Here is a 27,541-nt window from a genome sequence, read left to right on the forward strand (position 1 = left end):
ACCTCAGCCATTGTTACATTTGTACGATTTTGATTGGTTTATTTATAACTCTAGTCGTTTTATTTATAATAGATCGGGCCCGGTTTTATTAATATTCGTCTTGTTTTTAAACCGGAGGATTTTATTCGTCTGGTCGAGACGGGTTCTGCGCATTTGTCAAAGCGTTGAGGGTTTTTTTTTTTTTTTTTTTTTTTAAGTCGACTGTTATGCGCTCTCGAGTGTACCGAAAACGCCCCCGATCTCCTCTACCCAGACCGATTTGCCTTTCGGTTCGGATGTAGACCTGCGGAAGGAATTAGTTTCGCATCGGACGTCCCATTCCGTGACCCCAGGATCATGTGCTTCGAGGTGTTTTAATCCGATTTTCAACTTGTTTCGACGAGAATCAGAAGCCAGCCGCCCTTGGCGTGAGCCGAATGTAGCCACTGACGATTCGGGGGAAAAAATAGATTTTTCTGGAAACGCACGGAATATCCTGAAGAAACTCGCAGTAAGTGAGATTTTGACTTAAATTGAACATTTTTTTACACTCTTCGGAAGTAGCCCACGGATCCAAAATCGAAGCGTCCGATTTGTCTGCCGACACAAACGTCTACGCATTATTTCCTTTTTCTATCAACTTCCCCTCCAAAAAAAAATAGGGCGAATAAAGCTTTAAACTGTCCCAAAACCCTTAATTTCACAGCCTATAATAAAATCTCGAAATATTTCCTACATAACATATAATAAACAACCCACCATTCTCATCACAGTTCAATTAAGCATCCCAATTTGTTCTTCAATTTAACAGATATGCCATAGTTTAATAAATTACTGTAAATTAACAAGCTCAAATTTGATGAAATATCGCGAGTGTAGTGCTATTAAGAGATACCAGTTTTATACCGTCTTCTATACAACAGTATTTCCATGGGTTTCGATAAAATATCACTTTTACTACGCCAATCTATAAATATCCGTATCGTCTGCCAATTTCAATTGGCAACATAGTAAAAATTAACTGTTTGTAGTTTTACCATTGTCAACTCTGCAGAAGCACATCATCGTCATCATCAATGGGTCTCTAATTTGCCTTAGTCGTGTTGTTTTGGTGGTCTTGAGTTTTTAAGGCAGGAGGATGATCGGCCACACTTGAGTCTGGAGGAGTTTCTGGCAGTAAATACAGGCATTTACAAATTTACAGAACACATATAAATAAACAAATAAACTGTGAAATCTTTATGTATCCAGGGTGTTGACTCTGCAGTTTGGTCATTGCTGATCATTTTTGTCACCTTACCCTAATGGTTTGGTCTGTGAGTGCAGTGTAACTATCTGTCAGTTTTTTTCAACACCTACACGAATACTGCTGTCAGACCTGTAGAAACACATCATCATCAATGGCTCTCTAATTTGCCTCAGTCGTGTTGTTTTGGTGGTCTTGAGTTTTTAAGGCAGGAGGATGATCGGCCACACATGAATCTGGTGGAGTTGCTGCTAATGAATACTGCCATTTACAAATTCACAGGAAAACATGTAAATAAACAAGCAAACTGAGATCTTTATGTGTCCAGTGTGCTGGCTTTATTTTGGTCTCTAATATTGGCCGATCATGTTTGTCGCCTTATGTCACAGACATTTTTGGTCTGTGAGTGCAGTATGACTGTCTGTCAGTTTTCTTCAACACCTACTTGAACACTCTTTGTATTGCTGTCAGACCTGTAGAAACACATCATCATCATCAACATAAATGGCTCTCTAGTATGCTTTGGTCATTTTGTTTTAGTGATCTTGATTTGTTAAGGTAGGAGTATGATCAGCCTCACCTAAGTCTGGAGTAGTTGCTGCCAACAAATACAGTAATTTACAAATTTACAGGAACACACGTAAATAAAGAAGCAAGCTGTGAGATCTTTATGTATCTAGAGTGTTGACTCTGTAGTTTGGCCATTGCTGATCATTTTTGTCACCTTACCCTAATGGTTTGGTCTGTGAGAGCAGTGAGACTCTCTGTTTATCAGTTTTCTTCAGCACCTACAAGAACTCTCTTTGTACTGCTGTCAGGCCTGTACAAACACATCATCATCAATGGCTCTCTAATTTGCCTTGATCATATTAAAGTTTTGGTGTTCTTGAATATTTATGGCAGGATGACTGGACACACCACAGAGTATGGGGGATTGGCTGTCAACAAATATAAGTTGTTTTTTTTTGGCTTTATGATTTACATATTAGCCAGAACAGTACATTTGTAGTATATATCACATTTTCTGGATGAAGGGAAGAGGATGAAACAAAATTACAGAGGAATGGAACCCACAACCTTAGGGTCGACGAACTAACCATTGTGCTTCTACAGTCCTCCCCAACAGGTATTTACAAATGCAGAAAGATCTGTAAACGAACAAGTAAATGTGAGATATCGTACAGAGATTTTCAGATTTTAAGGCATGAGGATGAGTGGCCCACAGCACCTGAGTCTGGGGAATTAGCTGCTAACAAATAGAGAATGCATAAATAAACAAGTAAACAGTGAGATCTCTTTAGGGTCTTTGGGTGATGAACCTGTATGTTGATTGTTTCCTATCATTTCAGTCCATTTATCACAGTTTCGGTTCATTAGTCCCAGGTGTCTGACTTTTCTAAAGTCTCTGTTTTCTTCTACACCTACAAATGAACTTTACCACTCTCAGACTTGCAGAAACACATCGTCATCCCTATGGGACTACAGCTCTCTAATTGGCCTTGGTCAAATTCAAGTTTTGGTGAATTTTTAAGCAAAAGGATGACTGGCCCACAGCACCTAAATTCCTGTGTAGTTGTTTTCAACAAATACAGATTTTTATTTATTTACTTTTTATGGCTTTTTAGTTTACATATTATCCACAGTAGAATACGTTTTTGGTATATATCATATTTTAGAGAAAAGGAGAGTGTGAAAGAAAACTCCAGTAGGAGTTCGAACCCATGACCGCAGGGTCTAAGAGCCAAGAGTCTAACATGCTCAGCTACCACAGACCCCCAACAGATATTTACAAATTCAGAAACAACAGATAAACAAGTAAACATGAGATCTCTTTGTGGTCTGCAGGTGAGATCCTGTAGGTTGGGTCTGGTCATTTTGGATTGCTTGTCCTTTCTGTTTGGTCTACATCTCTAGTGTAACAGCCATACTGTGACAGGCCAAAACAGCGAGAATAGTCAGGTCAATATGATTGGGTTAAACACCAAACCGAAACGAACAACAAACAGCAACAAATAAAAGGAAATACGTAAACAAACAAGTTTTTACAAGGTTACAGTATATATTCAGAAGCACATACAACAAACAATTAATAGAAATTGGTAGGTTTCTTCTTGTGGTCTGCGGAGTGATGATCAAGATCGCAAGGAGCTGAAAAATGTCTGACAGATCAAAACAGCAAGGATAAGCAGACCAAAATGATCGGAAAGATCAAACAACCAAATCATAAATACCTACCAGCATCTGGTGGAAGGGTAGTCAATAAATAGAAATATAGACAAACACATGTAGGCTAAAAAGTAAACACAATTTCAATGGAAGCATACAAACAAAAATATATAAAAATACCATGAATACGGAAATGAAGGGATTTCCTCTTGAGGCCTGCTGGGTGATGATAAAGTTGACAAAAAGCCAAAACATCAGATATATCAAAACAAGGAGGCAAGCCAAAAGATCAGAATTGATCAAACAACAGTTTAAGAAATAGTATAATTAAACAAGGAATAAAAGTGTCCAGAAACAAACAGAAACACATCATCAATGGCTCTAAAGCCTCTAACGGGTCTTGGCATTCTCGAGGTTTCGGATTAAATGCTCAATATGTCAATAAGTTAAATAATTGGTTTGTTATCAGCATTTGTCCATGACCCAGTAATGATGAAATTACATTTTAAATGAAGGCATTAATTGCAATGACAACAATTACAGATTTTAGTAGTAATTCAGAAATCGTGAGATGCGGTCTGGTGTGATGTAGGTTTCAGAAAAACATTTTCTTTATCGTGCCAACGTTTCGATCTTTATTGAGCCCTGAAGATGATCTCAATAAAAGATCGAAACGTTGGCACGATAAAGAAAATGTTTTTCTGAAACCTACATCACACCCGACCGCATCTCACAATATCTGAATTACTATCGATTAACGGTCACTAATCTCTACACATTACAGATTTTTTTAAGCTGATGAATCATCAACCAAAATGATGAAAATTGATACTCTAGCTAAACAATTATTAGGGATGCTTTCCAGTTAAATTTGTGTTTTACATTATCAATGGTTAATTAGACCAAGGCTTAAAGCGTAAAAAAAAAAAAAAAAAAAAAAAGTGCGCAAGTGGAGACAGACCCAGCAAGTGATCCTATGAGTTTGACTCGCTGATCAAAATCCATCTCAACTCTGTACATTTTTATTTAATTTGTTGCTATCTAATTTATTTTTGTGTAATGAGCAAGTGACCCTGTGCTGGTTCAACGTGAAAAAATGTGCAATTTGAATTTTTCAATTTCAGAGATGACGATGGCAATGTTCCAAGCTCAGCTGAACACTATGGTCATGTGGTTCGACCAATGGAACGAAAGTGGTCAGACTGTAGCTTTGTTCAAGATGCTTACCCGACTTGCGCCAACCCAGGCGAGATTTGTCTCTATCGCTCTGGAGCACAGCTTGACTGAATGCGCAGAGCTTGCCTTGCGAGAACAAGAAGCTAACAATCCAGGTAGTTTTTTTAAAAATTCTTCTAAATAGCAAATTTCTATAAATATTCATTTAACAGGGTTTGTCGGGAGTCTAATGGGAGAGCGCAAAGAAGTAGCCATGGCTCAGACTCTGGTGCACCTCCCTCTCCTCCGGCCTGGAAATTCAGAAGCTCGCCTTGTCTACCTTGCCCTTGTTCCTGCACTTCTTGGTTACTCAATGGAGACAGGAACACTTGTAGAGGAGGCAAGGCAGCTCCTCTCTTACGTACTGATTCATCCTGCTCTCCGAGATGACAGAAGGTACAAAAATAAACCAATTAAATATTATGTATTTTAAATTATATTTTTGTATATTAATTTTTTTAAAATTAGAATATTTGAACCATGGAGAAGGACATTAGGCGAAAAAATTATGGGCGGCAATAAAACTCCTAGTAAGTAAGATTTTCATGTAATTTCTCGTTTCGTTATAAACGCAAATTTTTTTTAAATCTTTAAACAATTACTATAATTTTTTTACTTATTACTAATATATCTATATATTTTGGTTATTTATTGTAGAGTTTAAGCAAAAATTTGTTTTTGCCTACCCAATTTTCATGAGATGTTGCCTTCCTATTATTTATTTATTTGATTATAATGTCTTGTATGGTTAACCCCACTGTTGACTAAAACATACAAAAAATAATTGTTTGGCAGAACTCAAGCTAGTTTCGATAAGAGTTGGGATTAGTCTTAGTCACAGGAGAAAAATCAATCAGTTGCTGCTTGAGAAGACCCCTTCTTTCTAGAAAGACTTCTGCTTTTTATTTGCATTTATTTTATCAAGTAAAACAAAAAACAAAACTTTTTTTTAAACCAGTAACCATTTTAGACAATATATGAATCATTTTGCAATTCTGTCCTCCTAAAACTTCTCAGGTTTGTGAGCAATGAACTTCTTGATTTGTTTCTGCAGTCCTCAAATGAGGCTAATCACTGGCCTTCAGTCATTAATACGCTAGAGTTAACAGTCTGGTTAGGTGGAAGAAGCTCAAAATAAAGCACACTCTCTTCCCAGCAAATGCACAACCTTCATTACCTTTTAGGGTTGTAATTCAGCTTTTGGATTTGCCTTTTCTTCATGATTGTCCTCTCGGAACATTATTTAAAAACCCACTTTTTGTTACCAGTTTTCAGTCTTTTTAAAATTTGAGTTTTAAGAGGGAATCGATGATGGAGATGCTGTCCAATAAATTCTTCTCAGTTGACATGTGAGAACCTTTATATCGCTCCAACAAATATCCAGTGGCTCTCAAATGCATTGAAAAAATGTAAGAGATATGTTAAGTGTATCTGCAATTTCTCGTTTCATTGAGAATGGGTTATTTGGGAAAAAAGCTTGAATTTAGTTACCAAATTGCTCCACAGACCCCCAAGAGGTCTGCAGAGCTCAATTTGGAAAGCCCCGTTCTGCTATTATTCATCACTATTTAGGATTTTTTTCTAAACAGTACAATATTTTTGTTTAGTTGCTTGTGATTCACTTCAAAAGACTAGACGGAGTAACAGTCTTACTCCTCCATTTGCCCTTACCCCTAACACAGAATGGTCCTCACAGGTAATTTGACAACAGTCCAAATGAGAATTATCGTTCATAACTCATATTAATAATAATAATACGTTGAAAACAGGATGACCTATCAATGAGCGGAGGTGTGAAAGCTAGGAGATTTTCCCTTTCCTCCGAACAGATTGTCGGCCCCCCATTATCCCCACAGTCCTCACAGGCATCGTCTGGTAGCGGCTCAGAAACTCACCTCGACCTCGCTTATGACTCACCTGAAATGAGGGGTCAGTACGACAACCCAATGTTTAACATGTTATTACATGTACTTTTAAATTTTCAGATGTTAAAAATTGGCTCAAATCTCTGAGACTGCACAAGTACTGGCATCTATTTTGTCAATTAAATTATGAACAGATACTTTCGCTCACTGAAGAAAATTTTGATTCAATTCTCGAATCGATCGGCGGAGGCTCAGTGACTCAAGGTGCGAGAAGGAAAATCATACTCAGTATTGTTAAGCTACGCGAAAGGTCTAATTTCCTCACATCTCTGGAGCAAGTAGGAATTTCCAAAACATTATTTAAAGAAAGAAATTGTAATGTTTAAACTTTACTTTATTAGGAAGTCATGAATGGTGCTCATTTATTAACGGCAATGGATGAATTGAAACAAATTTTAGTTACGCCAATAAAGGTCTATCACGAAGAAGAACATCCTTCCTATGATGACATACCTTCACAATTTACTAGAGTCTTGGGAAAAAGTAAGTTTTAGGAAGAAAAAAGTCACGTGTGCTACATCTTGTCGTTTTAGTTTGTACACAGCTGATGGTCGGTGGACGATGGTGTACTAATGGTAGTGAGAGCGATGAACACACAGCATGGATGTTCCTAGGACTTCTCGAATCGACCCTGCATCATGATGCTTTTACACCACAGCAAAAAAAGAAAATAAGTTCTTGGTGTTTACAAGTTAGCCAGCATGTTAGGTATGACTATTAGAATCAGTAGTTAGGTTTAACAATTAATTTTTTTTTAAATTTTTATTTAGACGTTTGCAAGAGACATCAAAGCTTTGTGCAAAACCTATTCAAACCCCTCCTCTCTCAGTCTCTCCAAAACCTCAGGTTTCACCCATATTGTCACAGGTTAGCCAGAAGAATCAGATCAATGTACAGGTACTTGGTCTCCGGTTATATATAAGGTGGCCAGGCTCATGTGAGTTTTGTTCCAGGGTGAATTTGTTACCAGTGTCAATACTCAGAGTGAAGTTCCAGGAGGAACGGAAACAGAAATTGACTCGCGCCTCCAGAGCCTTTGCCTTAGCATGACAGAGCATGCTCTAGAAGGCTCATCATAAATAGATTAATTGAAAATTATAACAATTTTCACACATTTTGTAGGAATAGATCAATCGGAAATGGTGTATTTGCACATTTTGAGCGACAAGGAAATGTTAGACTGTTCAAATGTGATTATTTTTGCCCCATTTATATTTTTAAAGTTACCAATTAAAAAAAAAATGTATATTATTATTATATTACATACATATCACAAGTTTCATTACTTTATTAGTATTATGTTTTTAAATAATATAGAATTATTGCTTGTCTTCCTGCAAGAAAATTAATTAGAGTAAAATAGTGTCATATGTGCAAATACATGATTTTAAAATGTTTTTGTTAAAAAAAGGTTGTATTTAAAAAAAATGTAGTCTGATGTTTTATGTGGTTGTTTACATCCTTTAATCAGAATATTGTACAAAATAGACCTTCATCATTGAGGCAAAAGGGCAAATAGGGTTGTTTTAAAAATACACTTATTAAGGTGACCCTTTTCTATCAGGCAAAATTTTTAGACAGATTACAACCCTAACACCTTCCCAATTTTTTTAAAATTATTTTAAACTAACGCTTTATAAAGCGTTAAACTAATTGATTTATTTGACCTTCTGTTATGACTATGGCTTTTGAACAAAAGCAAGATTCATTGTTAAAACAGTTTCATAATTAACAGAATTCGTGATAAGTGAATTGAAGGGGCCTTATACATAGTTATGGAAAAAAGGTGAACTACTTAAAAAAAAAAAAAAGTGTTAATAGGAAGTTAATGAAATTGTGCAACAAAAACTCCAAAAATGTGGAATATATTTGATGGAAAATTTATTTTAAGGAAAAAAATTGTGTGCTTTATATTACATGCCAACGCACATACAGCACATGTACTAGATGTAAAAACATTTAAACAGAAATAGTTACATTTAAAAAGTGTGACTTTAGAATATTTCAGTTAAAGTGTGGTTTTTTTGTTAAGAACTGTTGAATTAGGACAAATTCATTCCATGCTATTAATACTAATTAGTGCCCTCACTTATTCTTCTCCATTTTAATTTTAAATTTATAAAGTCTTCCTTTTGTTTAAAATTGCTAAACATTTTAAAAAATGGGGGAAAAAGGTGTTTTTAAGTATATTTAAGTGGCTTAATAAATTTCTGCAGCTTTTCGTTTTTACCCAAGAGGCTACAGATGATAATAAATTTGAAAGACTGTTCTTAGATAGTAGCTGAACCGAGAGAGACTGTAAAAGTGAGATGTTGCTCTTATACTTGGAAAAGTTTGAACCCAGGGAGCAATAATAGATTTGAAACTGACTTGTTCCACTTGTGAAACCAAAAGAAAACTATCATTGGATTCAGTCAGTGCATTGAATGAATCTAGCTAAAAATTGAAGATTTTTCTAATTAATTTAGTTACAGCGTACAATCGAATAACTGCTACAGACTAATACGATGTCCCCTATAGGAGTCATTTTTAGAAGAAAATTATAGTTCATTGCAATTAAACTATGTAATATATTTGTACATACATAAATGTTTTATAGTTTGTACGTGCAATATCTGTAATACTACAAATAAAAAACTTTTAATTGAAACAAATGCTTTCTTTTTTCTTGATATTTCATTTGTAATATTTTTTAAATATTTAACATTCTAACTTTTACAGGTGTAAAAAGTTGCTTTTGCTGTCAAATCTTTTATATAATAACTATTTCAGATTTCAACAATTGATAGATTAACCCCCCCCCCTGCATTTCTCTTAAAAATAAGAATGGTGATCCAACAAAACATTGCCATGCATAAGGACTGTATAACTTATTACTGATAAGGAGCCAAGGCCTGGCACTCCTTGACCAAGTGGGACCCCACTGAGCAACCGAGCGACTTTTCTCTACATGCAGGTCACCTGCTTTGGGTTTGCCCCAATACCAGGTGTCTGTGAGTTAGTTGGGTATGCTACAACATGGCCTATCCTCAAGCGAGTGAGCTCATTCCCTTTTGTTTCAAACTCTTGGGGGGGGGGATTGTTCAGTTACCCTCTCGACACCAGATGGCCAAGAGACTGCTGTCGCTCTTTTATTGCATTCTTTACTACTCGCATATTGTCAGTGGGCTGGTTGACAGTGGTGGAACACCAAGCCTGGGTACCTAAGCGACTACCACCATAGCAAGAGCATGACAAGAGGGTCCACTGAGAATCTGTCATGGAGTCGGTACAGACGAGATAGGCAGAGCCAACTTTGTCTCAAATCACCTGTGGTGTGCCAGATTGCATACAATTCTGCCGTATCCACACTGCAGTATCACAAGATCGACTAGAAAATGTTATTAAGCATTTTACCCCGAAAGAAATACCCAATGAAAAAAAAAAAAGATCTAAATAGGAAAGCCAGAGTTGACATGGACAATATATAACTTAAAATGGCAGAAAGCTGTCCATGGTCGTATGGACTAGAACTGTACAGGATGTCTAAAAAATCAAACCTTAACAGTATCCCTCTAGTATAAAATCTTCCGCAAAATCACCAATGTTCCCTTCTTTGATAATCATGATACATCAATTTCCACTACAAATGATCTTTTCATTCCAACTCCCTCATCCTTTCCACTCTTACTCTACCCACAGAAGGAGGTTGAGGAGTTCAGGCCGGACCCAACACGACCAAACCAAGCCCGCACCGTGTGACGGCTGTCTGTCTGGCATCAAATGGAGAGTGATTAAGACAATGGAAGTGAGCCGGCTAGGCCCCACTTCACACCAACACACCGCACGATGCCCAATTAAATATTTCGTTTATCTGTTTATTCTCGATTGTCTTTTTATAACCTTAGTACAATTTTATTTCATAAAATGGATGCAAAGAAACTAATTGAGGAGGTCAGAAAAGAAAGTTTCCTGCATTGGATGACCAGTCAATGAAAAACACAGAAATACGGAATATAAAGACAGAATAATTTAATTAAATAAATTAGTTAAAATAAATTCCTTTCAACGCGTTGTGAACACACATTCTTCTCCTCCAGTGATGATTTCAGGTGTGTCAAATAGTGATTCCTGAAAAGCAAGTGCTATCATCCCTAATTCACTATTTTTAAAACTTCTTAACATTTTTTCTCAACAAAATGTTGTAAGCTTCGAACAATGTAGTTTTGAAGCTACTAAACTACTAAGTATGGTCCAACACGGTACGGACAAGTGGGGGTCCTCTGTCTCTGTCACCACAAGTCGGCTTAACTGGCCTCGTGACCAACTGTGCACAAAAACCACCTATTGATTTGATGTCGAAATGCATGTTAAAATGTTGGTTACTGTTGGGGGGGCTCATATTCACTTAACCTTATGTGGTTTCCTTGTCAAAAAAAAATCTGCTTATTGCATAAATGAAGACAAGAGCAGATTAATAGTAAAAAGAAAAATGGAATGCTACAGGATTTGACCAGATAAATCTAGAAAGTGGCAGAGACCGCGAGGATAGGAAAACCAGCTAAACCATATTGCAAGCTTTTAAAAATATTTCCAAGTCAATATGTTGAACTTTAAGTATTTAATTGTTGTTTCATTCCTTGTAGGCACAGGTCAATACAAAACAATAAATATATTTCAATTCAATAAATAAATATATTTTTTCAGAAAAATTAGATAGCAGGAAAAGAGGCGGTAGAAGCTATACCACAGTGATTGTTTTTGTTTCTGGCAATCTTGACGTAACCATTTTCACCCCAGCGTGAACTCCAAGAGTTTTTCACCAGCCAGTAATCAAGTCCATCGTCCGAAGTACCATAGCCGACAGCAAGCATGGCATGGGTTAATTTGTCGCTATTGCACTTAGGTTCAAAAAATACACCTAAAAAAACAATTTCGATTTGAAAAGTTTGAAGATTATTATTTGCAAATTAATTTACCTGATGAGTAGAATCGAAATGATGTAAAGTTGGCATTAATGGCCACTGAGATTGGTCCAACAAAAGCTATAGCTTTTTTCAGGGTATCTTCATCACCTTCTGGGATGGGTACATATCCTCTAACTGTCCCTGCTACGTCAAGGCTTGCATTGAATCTGCAAGGGCCCTCCTACACACAAATAAATAAGACAATAATGGAGAGCCAAATTTAATTTGCTTCAAATGTTAAAGATACTTACACGAGCTTCATAAGGATAAGATTCTTCTGTGTTGATTCCATTGTCCTTGACATAAATGAAAGCGTTTTCCATTCTGCCACCATGGCATCCACGGTTCTGGTAATCGCGTGTGCAGTCTATAAGATTTTGTTCACTGAGGGGCACTAGCTTTCTGTTTTTGAGAAAGAACTGACCTTCTAATGCTCCCGTCTGAAAAACATAAATGTATATTAGTAATAATTTACAATTTATTTTTAATATATAATTACTTACAGTACTAAAAGCCCAACAGGACCCACAGAGGTGTTGTTGTTTGACCGGGGTGACTGCTCCATGTTGCCTCCAGTCGAAAACTGCTGGAGTCTCATCTTGGTTTGCTTTGAAAAGTTCCATATCTGGTGCACTGGCCGGAGAATTCAAACCAGTCATTAAAGCGTTAAATTCATGAGCCAACTGCAAAAGTAGTTCAAGTTGAGTCAAAAAGATTTAATAAACTTAACACAATTAATTTACCATATCTCCATAATGGTTCATTCCGAGTTTGAAGGAAACTTTTCCACTTTCAAATTGGGCATTGTGCTCTTCGATTTGTTTCTTGTTTTCCAAAAAGACATTCATGCGAAAGCGCTCCTCTTGAATGTTTTTGTATTTTTTGCCATGCTTTGCCTTGAATACAACCCAGTCAGAAGGAGGTACGGCATAGGCCAACCCAACAGTGAAAAGTAGCAATAGAGATTTCATTCTCCTCTGAAATATATAATTGATATAAAGTAAAATATTGGGTTTTATTTAGAATAGGTATTCTGTGTTTTTGGGGAAACAGGGCTAATATAGTGTTCCATTTGTGTACATGAGACTGAAGGTATTTATTAGCATGAATGTAATGTGAGAGGGCCATGGCGGAATATTGAGTACCTTATTGCCTTTTAATTAATTATATGATATGTGTGGAGGGTAATGGAGGAATATCATGTGCTCCACCACCCTAACTGAGTATATATTTCTATTATTTATGTAAATAGAAAAGAAAGTATTAAAGAATGAGTCAACTTGGATTTAGAAACTGAATGTGTTGGGGGATGAAATGATCTCGCTGTTGCCCCTGGAGACCCAACCACAGTGGTGGGATGGATAAGACCAAGGTTTGAAAATGCCAGCGGCTGCGAGAAGTGATAGGTTAGCTCTGCCCACATGTGTAGGTATATGCATGAGCAAAGCTGAGCTTGTATAAATCAGAAATCAGTATTTACAATAATTCAGATTTTCATATAAAAAAATATATATACATGTACATATTGAACCAGCACTGGGTCTGTCTACACTCGTTTCATGGTTTCATCTTCTGTCTCAGAGTTCCTCACTGAAGATGGCACAACATCAAAAAGTGTTTAGTGACCGCAAGTATAGATAGACCCAGTGCCAGTTCATCATGACTTCATCTATTCGTAGACCAACATCTATTGGCAACATATATGAGCTTTAAACTAAATAATATAACAGTAAGTTTTATAAATGTATTTTTTCTTTGTATGATGTAATTTATGTAATGTATATGCATGGACCGTTATATGTAAATATGTCCCAAAACAGACTAAATTTAAAATTACAAACATTTATAATCAATGTTGGCCATTTTTTCAAAGGGGTTTCAAGCTAATGTGTGCTTAGATACAATTATGAAGCTAATTTTACAATAATTAAACAACCGGAAAGTTTAAAAATCCTTGTATTTTGGATCTCCCGGTTTAATTTTTATATGTGACATCTATATAAGGCAAATTATACAATTTTCCGAGTCATATGCGAAAATATCAAAAATTTACATTATTATTAAATAGAGAGTATTAAGAGAATACATCGCAGTGTTTTTCACAAGCACTTAATGAAGAATTATTTTTCTTTTGATACCATAAGCGTAAGAATATAAAATTAAAGTGATACTCACTGTTGTTGTGAAGCTTCTTGAATGAATTCAAACTCATTCCGACCAGCGAATATAAAGAAACTGATAAGGGCAACTGTTTCTTCACAACTTCAATGATCTCCTGCAATACACGCACAAAAAGTACTTGTTGATTTTTTTTGCCAATTCTCCAAGTGGTTTAATCGGATAATTAAACAGGTTTAATGTCAATATTTAAAAGGAATATGTAAAAAAAATCTATTAAGTAATGTAGGTGTAATGGTCAGTATTTTAAACAAAAGTAAACATTTTTGTAATTTTCATTCTCGATTAATTTATTATCTCACACTTTCAACAATTATAAAATTTCGCAGTTGTATGAGTAATTAGGAATCCCCAATATTACTCATACATGAAGGGTCAACAGAAAAAATATTGGTTCGATCTTCAATGCCTGCTAGCATTAGAAGGGCCTGATATACATGACCATCGGCCTGACCACCATCTTGTACAGAAGAAGCTTATTGGTAGGTGACAGGCTAGACTGGTGACAGAGAAGAGGGTAAAGTATGTGGAAAGTCGCTGTACCCTTGTTCACTTTATCACTGACATGGAAGTGAAAGTGAGTTTACCCCAAGATATTTGACTGTCTCAGACCACAACATGGTTACATCTTCAAATTGTACATTTTTATAAAACAGGTCTACACTTTCTGAAAACTATTGCCTTCGTTTTGTTATGATTAATTTTAATTTTTCAATGATTGAAGAAACCTCCTCGCAATGCATTGCATTGTCTAATCTGTTTGATATTATACCTAGACTCCAAGAAAAAGAGTAGAGAGCAATTTTTACATTATTAGAACAAAGTATTTTGTTAAAATATAGTAGGAACAGAATGGGTCCAAGGATAGAGCCTTGAGGAACACCAGCAACATTGTATGTTGGTTGGGAAGGAAATGATCCAAAGAAAACTCAAAATTGCCTGGATGAGAGATAGGAGTGAACTATTTTTATTATGTAGGGATCATCCTGCTGACTATACTATTATGCCAAACAGTGTCAAAGGCATTTCATACATCTATCAGAACTATGCCAGAATTGTAAGTTAAAGGCTAGTGTTAAGTCATCTTCAATCCTCGCTAATTGAACAGTGATAGATAGTCCTGGCCTGAAACCAAACTGCTCCAGTGTAATGATGCTGTTATAAAGCATGAATGCAGCTATGTGGGTGAGTGTAGCACGCTCGAATATCTTGCTAACAGAGCTAAGTAGGATAAAAGGTAGATAACTATTTGGATTGGATGGGGACTTGCCATGTTTCAAAATGAGGATAACTAGAGGATAAGGATAGTAAGCAACAATCATTATTTGATTGAAGATGTCTGTTAGGTGAATTATCGCTTTTTGTGGAGGAATGTCAAGACCGTGAAATTTATTGCTTTTGGGGATTTTTATAATTTTAATTATTTCTCTGGGGCAGGTGAAATTATATTCAGTAGGCAGATACTGACAACAGCCAATGTAGCATTTTTTATTTTATTATTATTACGGAAGGGAGTACCTAAGGATATATTTATATTGTGCATTTCTTTTAGGAAATTGACTGTGAGGAAGGATTTTTCTTGCTCAGTGAGTGCAGTAGTGTTGTTGGGAATGATTGGAATACTATTTGTAAAAGGGTTTTGAAATGTTTTAAAGTATTGGGCAACCCTCAAGAATGCTAGATACTCTTATGTATGGTTACCCATCATACTTTTATCCTATATTTATCATTGATTATATTCCAAATTTGCCAAAGCGAAAAAGATTTTTGTAAAAGTTTACTAAGGTGCTCCAAAAGATAACTGTCCATTTTGGGAAAAACCCCGAGACACTTTTATTTCTTATCTGGTTTCTCACAATGAATCATCAGGATCTTAGTATGGTCTGGACGAAAGAACTAATTCAATTTTTATTGCCAAATTTTTGTCCTATTTTAAGGTCATCATCAGGGTAAAACTATATTACAGATGTCTAAAAACTGACATAATTAAGTTTTTAATAGATGGTATCAAATTTCTTTAACAATCTTCGGCAATATTGGGGTTAAGAGTTGAAATTGTCGGTCCCAACATTGCCAAGGACTGTGCCAAGAAATTTGAAACCATCTATTAAAGCCCTCATTATGTCAGTTTGCAGATATCTTTAAGAGTATTTTGCCCTGATGATGATGTAAAAATAGGTGAACAGCTGAGCAGTAACAATTGAATTTGTTCTTTCAGGTTATTCTGAGTAGAGATTATTTGAGATTGAAAAGGTGGTCGATACATCTAAACAAAAGTGATGTTTCTCATGAACCAGAGTTTTATTAGGATAGCGGGATACAAACAGAGGGCTTAACTATTTCAAATGGCAAGAAACTCATCAATATACATTTTTTGAATTTTTTAAAATTCTTAATTCAACTGTTTTTTATTTGAAACAACCTTTCTCAATTATTCAGAGAAAAAATCTTTCCTAAAATTGTTTAAAAGAAATGAAATTTTCTTCTCCAACCAAGAACCAATTTATTTATTTATTATTTTATTGATAGTAAATTAATGTTTCACATGTTTCAAAACTTCTCAACAATTGCCACAAATAACATCGACTAACAGGATCTGGTAGCTCGTTAAATTCAGCCTGGTGCAAATTTTCCCAACAGCAGAATCATCTCCACTTTTTCTTATAATGTACAAGACATTTTTATCTGCACAGGAAATCAAACAATGTAAAAACTATAATTTTATTTTCATTACTCAAAAGCCTCAAGCATCAACTAAACAATTTGTATTTACATTACGAGTGCAGTGTTCTTAGTTTTTATATATTAGCAAGGCCTTTGAATGTTTGCCACATGGTCTTATCTATAAATTAACAACTAATAATTCCCCAACCTATCTGATAAAAATAATTGCTGCCTTTTTCAAAAACTACTGTTTTCAAGTACATTTTGAAGGTGTCATATCAAATTAATACGTATCACCATCAATTGAACCCCAAGGATCTGTCCTTGGACCCACCCTCTTTGTTAACTATGTATGAATGACATCCCAAGTTTAATAATATCAATAAAGTCACTGTGTGCCATGACACTTTTTACTGTGTATGTACTATTGTTAAAAGACTACATACTGTCTCAAGTTTAATGGGCATTTCACTAAATGGAAAAATTAATCTCAAACCTAGCAAGAGTGAAGTTATTCTGTTCACGAACAGTCTCCCTGCAATTATTGGTGATTTGTTCTTCCGTGGTAGCACATAACGAGATTTATGGTTGGACAGCAAACTAAATTTCACATGTATATGTTGAGTGGGTCAAAAAAGCTATTGTTGTATGCTCTCTGCTCATCTAATCATGTGCTGCAGACATTTAACGAGCACAAGCAATTAAAAAAAAAAAAAAATGTAGAAGAAAAATGATAGTTTGAAAATTAAGGAATTTATAACTCTGTGTACTATAAGATTAAAAAGTACTTGTGAAAGGATCTCATTTATACCAGAAGTGAAAGTACACAACACAATTTGGAATTCCAATTAATTATTCCTTTCATTAAAGGTTTTTGGATGAGATGAAAAATTAGTGTCACGAGAGGGATTCGAACCCACGACTTTCGGCTCAATACGCCGCTGCTCTGACTACTTGAGCTATTGTGACTTTGATCCCCTCGGACACCAACTGCCCATCTCAACCTACAACCATTCGGATTTTCCCTCTTTTTGCCATTTTTCATTCAAACGGTTGTAGGTTCCAACCCTGTTCCAATTTTTAACCATTTTTATAACCAAAGAGCCTGTCTTTAATTCTAAAAATGTATTTATGTATATTGTATATTACAAATTAAATAAATACTGATAATAATAAAAAATATTATGTATTTATGATGAGACTGATCATATTTATTAGAGTGAATATGTAGTAGGTGGGGGATATCAAGTATTATAAGGGGGTGAAATGACCTAGCTGTTGATAGACCTTAGAGCTCTGGACGGTTAAGACCAAAGTCTGATCACTGACTGCCAACACCTTGGTGGGTAATTCTTGACGTTTGCTTGTTAATGTATTGTAAATTACACAAAAAGGCATAATTGCAGACAGAAGTGATAGGTAAGGCATTGGTATGTACATAAATGCCTTGCTGATTGTACTTTTCCTAATTTTTTTGTTCAGTTCAATTGACTAGATACTTGTTTTAAGAAATAGTAGAACATTGTCATTGCTACAAACTTTTTCCTGGGCTTCTTGGTTCCCGATTCAAAGATAATATGAGTGTTAGTTTCTTCTTTCTCATTGCATAATCATAAATTTCATCAACTTAGGGTTCAGATACCAGTGACCAGTATATAGCCCTATCACTTCTCTGAGTTTTACTATATCTAGCTATAATGCTCTTATCAGTTGTGGTGAGGGTTCTTTAATCATGAGTGTCTGGTACCTATGAAGTTTACCTACTTTTCCTTTTGAATTGGAGAAGTCTATGTTTGATCTTGTTTTACCAAATATTGGTTCTGGGCCTATATACGGTCTCCTCCAATGGCCAGTTTGTCTGCTTTTTCTTTGCCAGAATTTTTGTGTGCCTTTGATACTGTTAGATTGTTTTTCCAAGTTTTTGAAATTTTGGATGCATTCACTATGGGATGCTTTTATGCGCTAATGCTTTTTGTGTTGATCAGCTGTCTGATCGAGGTGGGCTTCCTGAGTTTGATTGCTCATATTCATATTACACAGATTCCCCCCCCCCCCGATCCACTTCCTTCAATTGAACTTCACACACATACTTTATATATTATGTATGACACGTCTGGTAGACTAAATCAGCAAGACTAAAATAATAAAAATGAAGGAACTATTAGTTTGGTATCGAATCAACTGGTGCTACTTTATCAAATAATAATCATTGATCTTATCAAGCCCAAATCAGTATTACAGTGACAAAATGGTACATATTAAAAATTTATTATAGCGGTCTTGTGAATCCAAAAGTTAGGTCGGCATAGCGGAAATTTTTTTGTCTGGAAATATAGTGGTTTGTGTATAGTATTAATGGTTAATATTATTTAACTTTGGCTTTCTCCACTCCAAACTCTACTGCTGGCTTTTTGCTTCACTTCGTCACAAATTGTGAGGTCTGTGTGGTGAAATGTCCTTTCATAACGTTTTGACTCATGGCCTTCTTTGGTGTTGGGTTTTAACAAAAATTATTAAAAACTGAATATGGCAAGAAGCCAGTTATTAAAAATCAGGCAAGCCAAAATTGCGATGACAAGCAGATAAAAATGACTTAAATAATCACCCTTGTCCTGCTTTTTCAAAACTTCCAATTATTTTTGAACATACATGTATCACTTGAATGTCAGTCTTATTTATTATTCTATTAAACCTGCAAAATAATTCCAAACTGTCTTTTTGACTGTCAATAATATAAAACCACAGGTGAAGTAGTATGTAAACAAAAATTACAAACAAATATAAATCAAAAATCGTTTTTATTACATTTTGTAATTCGGCTATTCATTGCAAAACATCTTAAGATGTACTCATCCTAAGACATTTTGCAATTAATAGCCAAATTACAAAATGCAATTAAAACGATTTTTGATTTACGTTTGTTTATAATTTTTGTTTACATACTACTTCATAGTATAGGGGTAATTGACACTCAGTGACAGGTAGGTGTGATGACCAAAGATAAGATTAACTACACGCGCATGAGAGCAAAAAATCTTGCAAAAACTTAGGTCATGAATTCTTTTAGTTTGCTTACTCCTCTTATAATTTATAGTGTTTAGAGGCGGTGATGAAATCTTGTCCAGCCATTTCAGCACATTTGTTCAAATTTGTTTATAGCCTCATTGACTGAATAGTTTTATCTCAGGTATTAATTGTTAAGATGCTACAATGACTTGAAATACTTCAACTCAAGTTTGCACACAGTCCATTTTTATTGTACAAAAAATTATTTATTATCATCAAATACGTTTGGAAATTAGGTACAAACTCACAACTTATTATTTTTTGTTACATACCTATTTAATGAAATTAGGTTAAATAATAAAAGAGGAATTATTTAAAATAAAAAAGTTTATTCTTAGAAAAAATAAATTAAATTATTCACCGTGGTCAATGTGTAACAGGCACATTACAATCTTGAATCATAAAGCGCTTTCAGATTCTCTGTTAGGATATAAAAAATGGAGATTAGATTTTATTTATTTCATTGTCAACAGATATTAAGAGCCAACCTGAGATATCTGCAAGCATTTTTTCAAGGTACTCTTTGTCGTTGAGGTCTTTCCTGTTTCCTGGAGTTATGCCCAATTCGAAACTAGGTCCATACAGTGAAAAATACTGGAAGTATTAAATATTTTATAAATAAATGGAACTTAAAAAAATATAATAAAATTTAAAAAAAAATATTACTTCATGTTCTGGAATATCAGGACTCAGTTCTACTCCAATTAAAACAGATGTGAGGTATGTCCAACACCGGGCAGAGTTTGCATTGTTATAACCACCTGGAATAAGAATTAGAATTTTATTCTTAAGCATAAAACACATTTTCCCTAAAGGAATCACCTCCTCCAAGTACTAAAGTTGGTTTTTTAAGTTTTATAATTTGTTTGAGGCAGTAGCCATAAGCTTTCTCGGTCAGGTTGAAACCTCCAAGAGGATCACCGGAGAGGCCATCGGCACCACATTGCACGACGACAGCATCCATGGAATATGCTTTGGAAATCTCGTTCAAAACCCTTCCATCAAAATATAAAAACATCACGAATCATTTTTAAAAAATGCATCGCATACCTTTGAAAGACTTGGCAGTAATTTCCGTCCTTGATCCCTTCCCTAAAAGGCACATTGAGACAATGGTGGCTCCCGAGGCCAAAGCCGATATCACAAGTTTTACCAGTGCCTGGATAAAATCCAGGTTCGTACTGATGGACCGATAAGGTGAAAACTCTTTTAGTGAATTCAAAACATGTCTCAACACCATTGCCTGTGAAATGCTTCATTAATTTTAAATAACATGATTAATGTGAAAAATGGAATAAACATACCATGATGCACGTCTAAGTCTATATATAGAATGTGATCGTAATATGTACGCAATTCTAATATTCCAAGTATCACATCATTAACGTAACAAAATCCTTCTGCTTCATACCTTAAGAAAAAAAAAATTAAAAAACAAAATTCAACTTTTTAGTTTCAAATTTACCTTTGACCATGATGCCATCCACCACACCAGTTAATTGCAATTTCTACTTCATTTCTGACTAGGGCTCTTGCTGCTGTGAGAGTCGATCCTGCTATGGCTGAACAATAATCATAAATGCCGTCCAACGGTGGACAATCGTACCCTTTCAAAAAAATGGCATTATTTTCAATGAATTATTGCTTTTATTAAAAAGCATACCTAAGCCATATTCTAACTCGACATCATCATCCGGAGTATACATTTTATTGATGTCTTTTAGGTATGATATATAATCACTGGAATGGAAATTGCAAAGTTCTTCTTCAGTAGCAGGTATACATTTATACACGGTAACGTTTCGTAGTAAATCATACACTTCTATTAAACTATGAACAACAGCTGCCTGAAAACAAACAATTTAAGAATAATTATTTAAATCATGATAACATTAATTTTTATAATATTTTGTAATTATTTTAGATTTTTTAAATAAATATTATATTTTTACCTTGTACCTATTAAAATACATATTATTATAAATATGTGCATATGTTTTTATCCTTCCTTTTACCAAACTGGCACTCAATAAAAGTGATTAAGGACCGAGGAGATCTCGGGGCCATTGCTGTTTAAGGCAGGTTCTTAAGATGGGAATGTAGGATAGGGTTTAGTCAGTAGGGTTAGAATGAATCAAAAACTTGGTGTGGAACTTTTGGAAGCAGGATTGGATCAGCTCATTGGCAAACAGAATGTAGAGGACATTGTGGACAGAGTGCTAGTGATGTAAGGAGCTTTGACAGTTCGTCTGAGGACTTTTAATTAGAAGGATTGGATGTTACGAATATTGGATGGCTTGGTGGAACCTCGCAGTTCTACACTGCACGTCCAAAGTTTGTACAAAGCACACTACACCTTGTACAAAGTTAGTTGTGTTTTGATGGTCAAAACTGATTTCAGTTCAGAAAGTCTTCCTAGCTGTCCAAGTCTCTGTTAAGTTTGTGTGGGGATTTCACGCCAGTCTACTGACTAAGTATATCCTAAGTATCTGACTTGAGTTGATTCGGTGGCTCTTTGTTATTGATGAACCTGCAAGGACTGTTTTTCAATGTTAATGTAGACAGTGTATATTTTTCCTCACTCTATCCTGTCCCACACTTTTTATAAACTGAAGGTGTGTTGGATGTTGAAGGTATAAGATGATAGGAAGTCAGAAGTATAAATTGTATATGGTATTGGACCAATAGGACCAAGAATGTTTCCTTATGGGTCACCGGCCTGGATTGGTCTTGTTGCTTAAGTCTTGTGTGTGATGTTTTTGTCGTGATATATCACGATGTTGCTTAACGTAATTTGGGTGCAATTGTCCTCATTCTCTTTCATTTTACACATTTTGCATTATTCATTGATGAGCTCAGGCTGGTTAGGTGGGATTTGAATTAGGATATAAAATTGTGGTATTGTCCAGATAGGTTGTAAATTTGTTCTAAGCGTATTTGTTGTCTAAGTCTAATAATAAATATCTGAACTGAATGGAAGTTGTTTCTTGCTGTTGAGGTACAGTGGAGGGCAAAACTGTTTTTTCACAAATGCACATTTTCTTCAATCAATCTTGTACTTAACTTTTGCCCAGTTTTTGATAAGCTCAAGGTATTCTTGGATGCTGAGGTTCCTTGCATAGGATTATAAGATTAAAAGACAGAATATAGGTGTCATTCATTGCCTTTCATATAGGTAGTGGGATGTATAGTTCAGCAGTATAAACGGTATATGGGATGGGACCAAAATTGTTCGCTCCTTAAATAATGGTTCAGGATATGATGCTAAAAGTTGGGTAGGAAGCGCTTAAGTATATAAAGGATGCCAAGGATGCATATCAAACTGGATTTATTTATTTATTATGTGTTCTAGCCCTCGATGATATTAATTATTTGGTCAAATAGTGGGGAAATAAATAGGTTAAATGTAATATGGCAATAAATATATTTTTTGACCCGCTTATAAATGTTATCAAAAGGGAAAAATCAGGTAAGTTCGAGGTGAAGGCTGGACGATTCTACCCAAGTAAGCAACCAAAATCCCTCACCGGCTCTCCTTTGGACACACGTAACTCTTTTCAAGTAGCTCTGGCCTGGCCTCATCAGTGGGACACTGAGCCCCACCTACAATATCAACATGTTGTTTTTCGGGAATGAACTGTACCCTGGTATTAGTCAGTTTTTTTTCTTATTTTTGCCGGCTAACTATTAAGGTCATTGCCAGTACCTCACATATATAAGCTTCTTGCATTTTTCTTTGTTTCATTTAAATTTTTTCTCTCTTCTTTTAATTTTGTTTCCTACTGACCAAATTGGGGTGTTTTGTTGCTCGTTTCTACCATCCACAGGTGGTTTGTTAAAAATACTTCAATATTTACAGACTCACTCACAATACCCACTCACAAGTCAGTTGTTATTACTCAAAAAATTGTTCAGCGTCAATATTTCAAGATAATAAATTTAAATTTTTTCTGATGTGATAAAATTTTCCATTTATTATTTTCATATTATAAGGCATATTTCTTATTTAAATGTTGTATTTCATAATCAAAAGTCTTGGGTATGTGTAATAAAATTTTGTAAAAAGATTCTTTATAACTGTAACCATAAAACGTTTAAACTTATGAACCATTGTACTGATTTCACTTTTCTAAGTTAAGAATACAATGCAAAATCCTAACTAATATTTGTTATAAGTTGTCTTTAAAGTTGAAACATTGCACTCTCAATTTATCTGTAATAACAATTTTTGGAACTATGTTAACAGTTAAAAAAACATCCTGTAAAAATCCTAGCAGTTAATTTCAAAGTATGTATGTAAATACTGATTAGTGATTTATATAAGCTCAAATATGCATAAAGTTGAGCCTATCACTTCTCGCAGTCCACCGGCAATGCCAGCTATTATAATTCACAATAAATTACGGGCAAGCCTTGAGAATCACCCATCTCGGATGTTGGCAGTCAGACCTCGGTCTTATCCATCCAGCCACTGAGGTTGAGCTCTAGGGACTACCAACAGCTAGGCAATTTCAGCCCCCAACGCAATCAGTTCTTAAAACCAACCCCATTCACTCTCTCTTAAATTTCGTTCTTTCTTATTTACATACCATTCACTCAATATTTCTTCATCTCACTTTACATCTATTATATAACTAACCCAGCATGGCCAAGGGTATTCTGCTGTCGGATTCTCACACTTCAAATTCACACCAATAAATACATTCACTCTCAGCACACACTAGGGACACAAAACCATTGAAACAGGGGCCAAGATACTTGCTGATGTGCTTATTTTAATCAAACAGACACAGTTGCTAAAAAATTTAATAATCCCACGACAACATGATGTTTTTGCTGTTGCTATCTTGATTTTGCAAAAGCTTTCAATCTTTGTTATAATGATTAACAAATTTATTTAATTTGGAATCCATAGATTGTTCTTTAAATGATTTTCTTCTTATTTAACAGGCAGAAGGCAAATTGTCAAATTAATAAACTGTCAAATTAATATTCCTAATCTCCAAAATGTATTCTGTCTGTCCCTCCGAAGTTCCTCAAGGTTCATTAGTTGAACCTTTCTTGTTTAAACACTTTGTAAATGATATTTCATATTATTTTCCACGTATCAATTTTTCACTTTTTGCGGATTATCTGAAAATAAGTTTATAGAATCAATAAAAGACTTTAACACATTACAAAATTCTTTGTCCAAACTTAAATATAACAGGGAGTAGCATTGATGTTGGTCGTGAGGATTTTGGATTGTAAGGATTGGATAAGTCGTATCTGTTTTTGGCTACTTGAAGGATATATTTGAGATTGGATGATAGAAAGCAGCATTTATGATGATTTGTAGAATTTTGGATTGTAAGGATTGGATATGTTGGAGGTTTGAACTTTTGGTTGAAAGTTCGGTCCTGCATGCCAAAATGGTGATATAAATGAATTGTTTGTACTGTAGTCAGTTTTTATTGTTTGCTCAGCAGTTTTAAGAAGTTCTGAAGTGTGGGTTCCATGTATATTATTTATCAATGCCAAAGGTACCGAACCACTTAGCTGGTGGGAGAGGAAAAAGGAATGTGACATTCATATTTTTGTATGTTGACATTTTCTACCACTTGAACCACTGTTCAAGGGATGTGACATGGGTCGGCAGGCTTCTGGTTGATGACAGGATCTTTATGCGAGCAAATCTGCTGGTACCTACAAGGATCTTCCCCTGGAGTACCCCGGTATCTGTGCGATAGTTGATTGATAGAGCCACTGATGACTTGAGTATCTGTCGGTTAACTAGGATTTTAAAATCAGTACTCTTAAATTCCAAGAGCAGCCTTATCAGATCAAAGGCTTGCTTCACATCTAGGAATACATTGGAGCAGCCCTCCTTACAGATTTTGCCTTCTATACGCAATAGACAAATTGAACAGAAGTATAAATGAAAATTATGAGGATCTTTAGGCCGGATGATTCTTTTATTGGGGTCGAAGGGCATTTGCAGTCGTTAGGTGAAAACCTGGAGCTTTCATTAATGCTAGATGGCTTATGATTATGGTACGCTTCATCAGGTGTGAACGGTTTCGGTCAAGAGGGGAGAAGTGGAGATGTTAGATCTTGTTCTAATGATCCTATTTTAATTGAGATCTTCACGTCAGGAGTAAAAAAATAAGAGAGATTGGAGGCTTTTTATTCATCTATTTGTAACTGGATTTTTTTCTACTAAAAAATAAATAAATAAATAAATCCAATTCTCTTGCAACTTATATGGTACCTATGTTATAGGCCTCATAGCTGTTAGGCTAAAGAGCAATTTAAGCTAATATAATTAAATTTAAAACTTGTGACAGAAAGTCAATTGAACTGTTTTAAAACCAAATTTTTATTATTTGCACCCGAGGAGCACCAGTAATTCACAGTAATCATGTTTTATTATAAATTAAACAAATTACCCTTCCTGAGACATTGGGCAGCTTGGAAGATTCGTTTCCGAGGGCTTCGTCATAAACATATCCGATTTGTGGCAGATCCACCTCAAAGGAGTCCCTTTTCCTTTTCTTCTGGTTTTCTTCCAAGTCTTCATCAACTACCATGTCCTCGTCCATGTCAGGTTTTTACCTGATTTTCTTGTTATTTTTTGAATGAAAAACACTCAACGATTTATAAAGTTTCAGATCCTGTTTGACATTTCAATCTTAACAATGAATTAATTATGTTTAATTAATAGTTATTTGAATTAAACGGCTTGTACGTGTTATTTGTCAACGGCCGGCACTGCAGATTTCGATTGCAACTGCGAGCGCGAGGTCTTGTTGTAGCAGGTCGGTGTACCTCGTAACCTCCCAAGACCCGTCTGCAACAAAGTCCCGTGAATTGTTTTCTGCTGTTTCTGTAGATTCGACAAGTTCGGGTGAGTATTCAGAATAAACTCTTTGGTGAAAAACAACATACATTTTATATTTGACTCTGTGACGCTCAGAATGTAGTACCTTTTTATCTGGGCAGAAAGACACCTTTTTTTCATATCAAGGATGACTAAAACCATTAGTCGTCATGAAAATTGATCTTTTTCGTTGTATTACAGGGCAATGCAGTTGGAAGATGGGGAAATTAATGATGAGAGCGACGATGACATTAACCCATACATTCCATTAGAAAGGCCACCGATGCTGAATCCAGCTTGTGTGGCCAAGCCTGTAATCGATGCGGATGAAGACGATGAGGACAATAATGAACCAGTAAAAAAAAAAGGTGTTATCAATGCAAGCAGCGGTTCAGAGTCGGATGATGAATACGTTTCTGGTAAACGCATGAAAATCAGTCGTCCAACCAAGAGCAAATCAAATAAATACCACATCTGGTCCAAGGATCCGGACGATTTCCTTACTGATGTACTGGACAGGTTCGGCATGGAGGAAACACCCGAGAACGACAGGAATGTTGAAAATTACCTTGTCAGGAATTGGAAACCAAATGCGCCTAGGAAGCGAAAAATTCCAAAAGGTGCTAAAGACGATGTACTGCATCCATCGGCTCAGTCTAAACAACTGGAACCGCTTTCTGTCACCGAAGAAAACACTTGTGAAGAAATCGCTAGTGATATTGCTGTGAAACTTGATGAGCCAAATCGTCCTCTCATACTCAGGATCGTACAGACGCTCGGTAAGGTGAAAGCGATTGAACTGTTCGAAGCGACAAAGGAGATTGAGGGCGATGGGGGGATGCTGATCCTAAGCGGAAACAGGAAAAGGACATCGGGTGGTATATTTATATTCTTAGTTAGAGAAGACAGAGATATCACCGGGGTGCAAAGGGAAGAGATTTTTGAAATAAACAAAGGAGATAATTTCCCAAAGACGAAGAAAAAAAAGAGAAATAAGAAGGATAAAACAAAACTTGTCAAAGATCAACTGAGCAACCCTCCGCCTTCACCTGACCCCGAGGCCGATCTCCCTGACTTGCCTCACAGAAGAGACATTGTTATGTACGATGAAGGTTTATTTTAGTGTTTCAACATAAGAGTGACCTTTTATTTAATTAACTGTAAAAATGAAGAACAATATTTGTAATAATATTATTTATAAATTTTATTTTATAGCATTTTTAATGCATGTGACAAAATCTATTTTTATTTCAATGCCATTAAAATGTGTATATGTACATGTATAAAGATACATTTT

The 27,541-nt window shown here is 35.4% G+C and overlaps 4 protein-coding genes across 6 annotated transcripts; 2 read left to right on the plus strand and 2 right to left on the minus strand.

The window, feature by feature from the left end:
* Window positions 1-17: 17 nt before the first annotated feature.
* LOC106662784 (protein Smaug homolog 1) lies at window positions 18-8,346 on the plus strand. Of its 3 annotated transcripts, none has more exons than XM_014387108.2 (11): window positions 18-490; window positions 4,516-4,722; window positions 4,780-5,002; window positions 5,075-5,136; window positions 6,214-6,302; window positions 6,376-6,535; window positions 6,592-6,809; window positions 6,873-7,014; window positions 7,065-7,239; window positions 7,302-7,428; window positions 7,485-8,346. In XM_014387108.2, exons 2-11 carry the CDS (start codon window positions 4,518-4,520, stop codon window positions 7,608-7,610), a joined length of 1,527 nt encoding a protein of 508 aa, XP_014242594.1. In that variant the 5' UTR covers window positions 18-490; window positions 4,516-4,517; the 3' UTR covers window positions 7,611-8,346. The 3 variants fall into 3 exon arrangements, with proteins under 3 accessions (XP_014242594.1, XP_014242596.1, XP_024084508.1); XM_014387110.2 differs by having other exon boundaries at window positions 7,302-7,398; XM_024228740.1 differs by lacking the exon at window positions 18-490 and adding an exon at window positions 2,271-2,351.
* A 2,835-nt stretch (window positions 8,347-11,181) lies between these two features.
* LOC106662867 (cathepsin L1-like) lies at window positions 11,182-13,732 on the minus strand. Its single transcript, XM_014387288.2, has 6 exons — window positions 13,653-13,732; window positions 12,221-12,454; window positions 11,981-12,160; window positions 11,729-11,917; window positions 11,490-11,658; window positions 11,182-11,431 (listed from the first exon to the last, which is right to left on the minus strand). The coding sequence occupies exons 2-6, from the start codon at window positions 12,446-12,448 to the stop codon at window positions 11,223-11,225; spliced, it is 975 nt and encodes a 324-aa protein (XP_014242774.1). The 5' UTR covers window positions 12,449-12,454; window positions 13,653-13,732; the 3' UTR covers window positions 11,182-11,222.
* A 5,967-nt stretch (window positions 13,733-19,699) lies between these two features.
* LOC106662884 (histone deacetylase 8-like) lies at window positions 19,700-26,146 on the minus strand. Its single transcript, XM_014387321.2, has 9 exons — window positions 25,814-26,146; window positions 21,049-21,232; window positions 20,851-20,992; window positions 20,690-20,796; window positions 20,436-20,628; window positions 20,208-20,380; window positions 20,052-20,146; window positions 19,874-19,979; window positions 19,700-19,805 (listed from the first exon to the last, which is right to left on the minus strand). The coding sequence occupies exons 1-9, from the start codon at window positions 25,964-25,966 to the stop codon at window positions 19,771-19,773; spliced, it is 1,188 nt and encodes a 395-aa protein (XP_014242807.1). The 5' UTR covers window positions 25,967-26,146; the 3' UTR covers window positions 19,700-19,770.
* On the plus strand, window positions 26,056-27,459 carry LOC106662885 (phosphorylated adapter RNA export protein-like). Its single transcript, XM_014387322.2, has 2 exons — window positions 26,056-26,271; window positions 26,446-27,459. Exon 2 carries the CDS (start codon window positions 26,450-26,452, stop codon window positions 27,365-27,367), a length of 918 nt encoding a protein of 305 aa, XP_014242808.1. The 5' UTR covers window positions 26,056-26,271; window positions 26,446-26,449; the 3' UTR covers window positions 27,368-27,459.
* Window positions 27,460-27,541: the final 82 nt, after the last annotated feature.

The sequence above is a fragment of the Cimex lectularius genome, unplaced genomic scaffold, assembly GCF_000648675.2.
Source record: "Cimex lectularius strain Harlan isolate CLEC.00 unplaced genomic scaffold, Clec_2.1 scaffold316, whole genome shotgun sequence".
In the NCBI taxonomy this organism is placed as follows: domain Eukaryota; kingdom Metazoa; phylum Arthropoda; class Insecta; order Hemiptera; family Cimicidae; genus Cimex; species Cimex lectularius.

Coding starts and splice junctions, on each gene's coding strand:
- LOC106662784 (XM_014387108.2), top strand. CDS start 4,518: ATGACGATGGCAATGTTCCAAGCTCAGCTGAACACTATGGTCATGTGG. Junction 6,536..6,591: donor TGACTCACCTGAAATGAGGG/GTCAGTACGACA, acceptor TTAAATTTTCAG/ATGTTAAAAATTGGCTCAAA. Junction 7,015..7,064: donor TACTAGAGTCTTGGGAAAAA/GTAAGTTTTAGG, acceptor TTGTCGTTTTAG/TTTGTACACAGCTGATGGTC.
- LOC106662867 (XM_014387288.2), bottom strand. CDS start 12,448: ATGAAATCTCTATTGCTACTTTTCACTGTTGGGTTGGCCTATGCCGTA. Junction 12,161..12,220: donor TGAACCATTATGGAGATATG/GTAAATTAATTG, acceptor CTACTTTTGCAG/TTGGCTCATGAATTTAACGC. Junction 11,432..11,489: donor ATTTCGATTCTACTCATCAG/GTAAATTAATTT, acceptor TTGTTTTTTTAG/GTGTATTTTTTGAACCTAAG.
- LOC106662884 (XM_014387321.2), bottom strand. CDS start 25,966: ATGGACGAGGACATGGTAGTTGATGAAGACTTGGAAGAAAACCAGAAG. Junction 20,993..21,048: donor CGAGTTAGAATATGGCTTAG/GTATGCTTTTTA, acceptor TTTTTTTGAAAG/GGTACGATTGTCCACCGTTG. Junction 19,980..20,051: donor CTGATATTCCAGAACATGAA/GTAATATTTTTT, acceptor TAATACTTCCAG/TATTTTTCACTGTATGGACC.
- LOC106662885 (XM_014387322.2), top strand. CDS start 26,450: ATGCAGTTGGAAGATGGGGAAATTAATGATGAGAGCGACGATGACATT.